General features: G+C 41.6%; 1 protein-coding gene across 1 annotated transcript; it reads left to right on the top strand.

The window, feature by feature from the left end:
• Window positions 1-2,196: 2,196 nt before the first annotated feature.
• On the top strand, window positions 2,197-5,978 carry LOC119291061. Its single transcript, XM_037569775.1, has 2 exons — window positions 2,197-2,939; window positions 5,704-5,978. Exon 1 carries the CDS (start codon window positions 2,383-2,385, stop codon window positions 2,923-2,925), a length of 543 nt encoding a protein of 180 aa, XP_037425672.1. The 5' UTR covers window positions 2,197-2,382; the 3' UTR covers window positions 2,926-2,939; window positions 5,704-5,978.
• The last annotated feature ends 2,109 nt before the right edge of the window (window positions 5,979-8,087 follow it).

The raw sequence follows: 8,087 nt of genomic DNA, 5'->3' as shown, positions 1-8,087 counted from the left end.
ATGCATGATCCCATGACTAACTCCTTAGTCACACTGAGCTCATTATGATGATGCATTACCGAGTGGGCCCAGAGATACCTCTCCGTCATACGGAGTGACAAATCCCAGTCTCGATTCGTGCCAACTCAACAGACACTTTCAGAGCTACATGTAGTGCACCTTTATAGCCACCCAGTTACGTTGTGACGTTTGGTATACCCAAAGCATTCCTACAGTATCCGGGAGTTGCACAATCTCATGGTCTAAGGAAATGATATTTGACATTAGAAAAGCTCTTAGCAGACGAACTACACGATCTTGTGCTATGCTTAGGATTGGGTCTTGTCCATCACATCATTCTCCTAATGATGTGATCCCGTTATCAATGACATCCAATGTCCATGGTCAGGAAACCATAACCATCTATTGATCAACAAGCTAGTCAACTAGAGGCTCACTAGGGACATGTTGTAGTCTATGTATTACGGTTTCTAGTTAATACAGTTATAGCATGAACAATAGACAATTATCATGAACAAGGAAATATAATAATAGCCATTTTATTATTGCCTCTAGGGCATATTTCCAACAAAACCTTCTATATAGGATCTCATTCCTGTCATGTCAAGAATTGACAAGAGAATTTCTGGGGTTGCTAGATTCATGAACCACTCTGGCAGACTTACCTATATAAACTCTGTTGTTGCTTCCATGCCAATATTTGCTATGTGCTCCCTCAAAGTTCATATCACCATATTAGACCATGTCGATAAATCAAGTAGAAATTTCCTTTGGTAGGGAAAATGATATCAATAAAGGAGGTAAATGTCTGGCAAGCTGGAAGATGATATGCAAGCCAAAGCAACAAGGGGGACTTGGAGTTCTAAATTTAAGAGAACAAAACAAAGCCCTCCTTATCAAGCACCTTTTCAAGTTCTACAACAAGATTGATGTTCCTTGGATTAAATTAATTTGGGAGGCCCATTATCAAAATAATGAATTCCCACACTCAAACAGAAGCAAAGGTTAAAGTTCCCTGAACTACACTCCTTCACTCAAAAGGAAAATATATCTATCAGGGCTGCCAAAGATTTGGAAAATGACTGTAGCTTATTTCAGTTACCTCTGTCCATCCAAGCCCACCAGCAATTTCACTTGCTTTCTGGTGAATTAAATAACATCAGGCATATCTATGATCATGACACTTGGACTTTCAATTGGGGCAGCAACAACAACATGACCAAGAAGATCTATGATTTTCTAATGAATGGTGAAGATGCTGCTGACACTTTCAAATAGATATGGAAATCATGTTGTTTACCAAAACATAAATTTTTTCTGCTGGCTAATGCTTAATGACAGAATAAACACATGGGATCTATTGAACTGAAAGAGCATGCATCTTGACTCCACTACATGTGTCCTATGCAATGATGAAGATATGGAAGACAAGACTCACCTCCTCTTCACTTGCCCTTTCAGTCAAGGATTTTGGTGGACCATTGGTTTTGAATGGAACTCTGATTTGGATATCCATAATATGATTATTGATGCTAAGCACAAATTCAAAATTAGCCATTTTATAGAAATTATGATATTGGGTTGCTGGAGCATCTGAAATCAAAGAAATGAGATGATATTTGATGGGATACCTTGCTCAGTAAATGAATGCAAGTATGATTTTATCAGAATTTTCAAGTTAATCATGTTGAAAGCTAAAGCATCTCTGAAGGAGGGCATGTCATCTTGGATTGACAACATTTAAATTTCTATTTTTGTATTTTTGTACTCTTTTTTCATTTATTTTGTTAGCCCTTCTATTTCTGGTTGCCTCCCCATCAACCATTGAAATGAACACCATCTTATTTCTCTTATTTATTAATGAAAAATGACACACTGTAGGGTTTTACCCTACTGTTCTATGGTCAAAAAGATTGTGGAACCGGCCTACCCCTTAAAAATCAAAGGGGGTAAGTTTGTGATTGGTCAATAGATGAAAAAAGTCTGTAAAACCCTGTATTTGTTTGTATGTCTAGCATTTTTGATAAAAGTAGTGCACTCGCACGTATTTGAGAAGAAAAAAACTGTCACTTGTGCACCGGATCTCTCGGATCCACGAAGCTGGCACGTTCGGCGCTTTGTGCTTCACTTGGCTCCATGACTTTCTCCTCGAGAAAAAAGCAAAATCCGGCTCGGACGAGCAGACGGGCACGCTCTACGGCCTTCTAGAACACTCCTCCCCCTTCCATAACAGAGTCGAGACATCGCCATCACCTCCTTCCATTTCAGGCCTCCAGCCTCCGATCTATACCCCGACCGAGCCTCGCCGGGCGGAGGCGCTCCCCATGCTACAGGCCTAGCGGCGTCAATCTCCCCAACCCACAGCCCGCCCGCCCGCCCGCCATGTTCGGCGTCGTGTTCCCGGACCACACCTTCCCCCTCGACGCCACCGCCTTCGCGCAGGTCGCGCCGGCCTCCTGGCTCCTCGACCTCTCCACGCTCTCCCTCCCCTCCGCGCCCCGCTCCGCCGTCGTCTTCCTGCTCCCGCCCGCCGCGGCCGCGCTGCCCCCGGGCAAGGCCGTCGCGGTCTACTACCAGGCGGCCGCCAACCGCCCCTTCGCCTTCCTCGGCGCGCTCGGCCCCGCGCGCCCCTCCGCCACCTTCCAGCTCCCGGAGGCCGGGGACGAGCCGGAGCCCCCCGCCGGGCCCGCGAAGCTGGGCGTCGCCGTGGAGGACGCCGCCGCGCTGCCCTCGCCCCCCGACGAGCAGCGCGCGGAGCGGGTCGCGCTCCGCGTCGGCGAGAACCTCTTCAATTTCATGCAGTCGTTCTGCGCCGCCGACGGCGGCAAGCTGGTAGTGCCCACGGATATTCTGGACCGCTGGTTCCGCAAGTTCCAGGAGAGGGCCAAGAAGGATCCCACCTATCTGAAAAGCTTTGACTTCTGAGACCAAAGCTTTAGGTATTCCCTCTCCTATTCTCAGTGTATTGGTTATTCTATTCTTAGGTTCCTTGGGTGCGAATTGGTACAGGAATGCTTAGTCTCATTGAGTGCTCCTGTACCAATTGGTGCGGAGTAGGAGTTACAAGGGCGACACCACCTCCCCTGGTAGTTTAAGATCGTGATTTCTTGGACCTCTTAGTTCGTCAGCTATGTGATCTGGTGTTAATTTTCAGTGTTTGTGCGAGTTCATGACGTTGATTGCAGCATAATGTGAATATGCCCCGGTGAGATGTGGACTCATAGAAGCTTGATGTTAAATATATTATCCCTTTATGGAAAAATGCTGTGCTGAGATTAAGCACATCTTGTGGGAGAGAGATTGGAGATTGAATGTTTGTGCGTACTGACGTGTAAACAATTTGGAACTACCAATTGCTTCAAATCTTGATTTAGTATTACAACTGAACCTAATTCGAATTGGATGTCAGCATGAGTTGTATGATTCGAGGACCTATTAGATTCTTCGTTACTCATCTTTACTCCTGCAAATATAACGCCCTAGCCTAAATTTGATTAGTGCCTAGTGTGTATTACCCCTTCCAAGGGTTGATGTCACTGGCAACATACCACTAACTGGCAGATGCAGCATACTGCTAACTGGGAGATGTCTAGGATCACGCATCAGCACACACGTGGTGTCGTTGCCCTTCAAGAGCAACACTCACAGGTGGCCCATGCAGAGAGTTTGCTTTGATACAATCAAACTCCATCCGCCTAGCCTGGCAACCACCATGACCCCTCCATATTCTGAACTAAACCATTCAAGAAACATATCCGTAGAGCAATCTTGAGTTAAGGACTTACTAACGGAGAACCACAGATAGACACGCAAGCGTAACTACAGCACCTTGATAAGAAAGTGAAAAACCCATCTTTAAAATATAATATTCAGTTCTTCTCAATAAATATAAATGTCTGATGGTTCCAACATAAATTATACAGTACTCCCTCTGTCCGAAAATACTTGTCATCAAAATGGATAAAAATTATGCGTCTAGAACTAAAATACATCTAGATACATCTTCTTTTATCTATTTTGATGACAAGTATTTTCAGACGGAGGGAGTACTAATCAAATTGAACTTGTGCAAAATATGCTGCCAAAAAATTATTTGATTCTAAATTTACTTAATTACCAGCTGGTAGTTGGGCACAAAGGAATTTATTTTTGCCATCCATGTTGAAGTATGGGCGTATCATTTTTTCCAAACCTTGAACGTACTACCCAGAACAAATGGAGTAATTGGGCCATCCGGAAGCGAAGGGTGTGTTTGGTTTATGCCCAAGATTGCCCCATCAAAACATTGGCTAGCCAAAATTTTGGTTGAGGTTTTGGTTGCCCATGATTTTGCCAACATTGGCAAGAAAAATGAACTAGAGTTGGCTAGAGTTTATTGGCATGCCAAAAAATCGGCAACCATTCAAACAAAGACCAATCTTTGGGCCATGACCAAAATTTTGGTAGGGTGCACTTTGGCCATATTCCAAACACACCCGAAAACCTATCTTCAAAATTTAATATTCAATTCTTCTTGATAAAAATAAATGTCTGATGGTTCCAACATACAATATACAGTACCAATCAAATTGAACTTGTGCAAAATATGCTGCCAAAAAGTTGTTTGATTCTAAATTTACTTAACTACCAGCTGGTAGTTGGGTGCAAAGGAATTTATTTTTGGCATCCATGTTCAAGTATGGCATATCATTTTGTCCAAACCTTTGACATACCACCCACAGCAAATGGAGTCATTGGGTCATCCGTGGATAACAAGGTTGTCCTGGAAACCCACAACAAATGGAGTCATTGGTTCATCCGTGTATAACAAGGTTGTCCTGAAAACCCACAATAGATGGAGTCATTGGATCATCCATGGACAACAAGGTTGTCCTGAAAACTTATGTGGCCATGAGCCAGGCGAAATAAACGGCATTTTGGTTCAGTGTGCCCCTTTCCGTGGAGAAAAAGAAGGTTGTCCTGAGTGGACGCTGTGAGCTGTATGTCCTGCATGCAAGTTTGGAGCTCGACGATTTCTGGCAGGTGCTGTTGGTGGGAATGTTTTGCAGATTTACATGTGTTAGATTGTTAAATATCTGTCCTCCGTGTCCCTATACATAAATGGGACTTGCTGAATGTTGAAGTTTTCTCTGGACTTGGTACCATTGTCGGGTAGGGTAGACATCTGGGCTATATAAAATGTATGTCAATCAGTGCGGTGGCCTGTTCATCTTCTTTGTCTCCTTACAGGAGAGACCATCTCAAAATCTTGGCATGATCCTATATGAGGATATGTTTTGCCTACCCTGAGTCTTATGTATTCAACTGGATGTTATGGGTTCAGTACATATTTGAAACAAAAGAACGCCTGAATTTTTTTTAGTTAGAATCGTGAACTGGTTTGTTCTGTGTGCTTGTGACATATGATTATTTGAGTGTGATCAAGTGTTACTACTTTTCCAATCTCAGTGCAAGCCTAAATTATGCACCTTCTGCAAACCGAAAGTGTCTTTGCGCTTTAGCTTCAGAAAAGGAAGGCAGAAAAATGTGCTTTTGTTTTTGGCCATCTAATTTCTTGTCTGGATAGGAAGATGTGAACTAAAAACAGGCTAAAATTTCTGTTCAACAGATTTGTGCCAAACCTATTATTTTGTGTGTCTATTTTTTTATTTGGTATACTGGACCATACGAGTTTATTTACTTCGTTTGGCTGTTATTTTGCAGGTTATGTTGCAGTTGCTCTGCATGCATATGTGATGGCCAGGAGGATCTAGATCCTCCTATGTGTTTGTTTGTACACAAACTAGCATCTCTTGTAGGGAGTAGACCAAATCAAGGTTGCCAATCCAGCATGTCTATTTGGCAGTTGTAGTGAGAGAAGCGACAACAAAAACAGCCATAGTAGATTAGATGGTGTAATGAAACAAACAATAGATCTTGTTGGCAAACTGTACAAATTTCCTTTGGTTAATCCTGAGCATTTTGTTCTAATTTTTCAATCAGTTTGTTCAAGTTACCACTTCCTTGAAGATTTTGGATGAAGACAGGTTTCTTGAAACCGGCAGATCTTCTGGTGTGTCTTGTTGTGACTTGTGAGAAACTTTTGACTCGCTGATACATTCTTCCTTCAGCTTTCCTTTTTCTGTAGACCTGTAAAATCAGACGTGTGTAGTTGTTTTAAGCCGGCATTCAGACAGGCACTGGCAGCGACATATCTAGCTGCTGGAAACATATGAAATCCATTCAGGAATCTAGCTGCTGGATAGCATATTTCATGAATAGCATTCATGTTTTCATGTGTTGCAACATCAAATATTCGTCAGCTGGACATGTCACTGCAAGTGCCTGTCTGAATGATGATGCTTCTTTACCTATATATACATGACAAATGTTTCCTACAAGCAGTGGTAGTTACCATCACTTGCGTTTTGTATGTTGTATGTAGTATCTGTCAAAATTGAGAGTATGTACGTGTAGTATGTAGTATATAACAATGATTAAGTAGTATATATACTAATTTTTAAGTAGTATATATCATGTTTTGAGTATGCTATTTTTTACGTACAAATATGTATGTATTTCACAAATATAACAAAAACTATGAGTTCATATGTAATTTTTTCATGTAACTTGCTTTGAAATATCTTAGATATAGTATACGAATATATTTAAAATGATAAAGTAGTATATATAGTACTACATGGTAGTATATGAGACATATGGGGTAACTACCACCGGGTGGTAGGATGGATTTTTCCTATATAGGACCTATGTAGGATGGATTTTCCCTATATATATATATGTATGTATATATATATATATATATAAAATATGATTTTAATCTGTTAAATATGATGATCATATGGACATAGCAGGGCATGGGCAGCGGCCTGAATAAAGCCCAAACTGCATATATTGATATTGCTATCAATTATTCGGGCACGGAGGACCTATACCCGACCCGAATATTGACCGAAATTCCTATAATAGATATTTTAAATATTGATAAGGTACTATCAATCATATGGACAGGGAAGACCCCCTGTAAAATAAATAAATAAATAAATAATAATAAGCAATATTGAGAATTTAAGTAGCTTTGGCATATATGTACGCATACATTGGCACAAGGATTCTTGAAGGCAGAAGAAGCTCTGAAGGCTAATCGCATGAAGATCTGTATGGCCAAAGAGCAAAGGCTGGTACACAAAGGTCAGCCAATTATTCACCCAGAGACAATGCCACGTGAAGAACGCAAAGATTCCCGAAGATTGAAGCTTGTCGGCATTCTCTCTCGCACTTTTCTATATTATGAGAAGGACACGCATGTATTCTAGTAGGACACGCGTGCATACTACCGTGTGTAAAATAAGTGAAGGAAGGCTCTCGAAGGCCTCCCTAGCAGTCACCCCTCGCGGCTATAAAAGGAGACGCTGGGCTCAAGAACACAACACAAGACGGAAGAGCACGAAGCACTCAGAGCATCGAGACCCTCCACCAGAGCACCACTTCCTTTGTAGTTTAGCCACCACCACTGCTAGTAGCACGGGCGGATCCATATAAGGTCATGGGTGGATAGTTCTACACCCAAAAAATTTGGCCACAAACTTTATATAATGATGTATGTTAGGCATATATGTTAACAGCGGTGTAGTTTGAGTAATAAATGTCACATTAATTCATATAAGCCGGTCGAGTTAACAAGCATCTCGATTTCATACTCTCCACAACCCAATTGGCCGACGCAACTAGCTTGGTTCCCTCTCACTAGCTCCCCAACCCAATTTTTTTGCGAGATTGCTCCCCAACCTAGTTACGGGCGCTAATTTTGCCCAGTATTACACGAGTCATTGACGCCATATCATCATTGTTAGTACATGATTTGCTACATTTTTTGTGCGTGATTTTTCCCAGAACTTAAGGATAATGATGCCATGCCGTGTTTGTGGCCCTGAAAAAAATGTACTATTACATAGTAGATGATCTTCAAATTTTGTCATTTCTTTAAGCTATTTTAGGTATTGCTACTATGATAGAAAAAAAACTCTTGCTATGTGAACATTTTAGATATCACGTTGGAAAAAAAAATTTGAACACTCAAGTTCGAA

This window comes from Triticum dicoccoides, chromosome 4B (assembly GCF_002162155.2).
Source record: "Triticum dicoccoides isolate Atlit2015 ecotype Zavitan chromosome 4B, WEW_v2.0, whole genome shotgun sequence".
Classification (NCBI taxonomy): domain Eukaryota; kingdom Viridiplantae; phylum Streptophyta; class Magnoliopsida; order Poales; family Poaceae; genus Triticum; species Triticum dicoccoides.
This window is presented reverse-complemented; position numbering and strand designations above follow the sequence as displayed.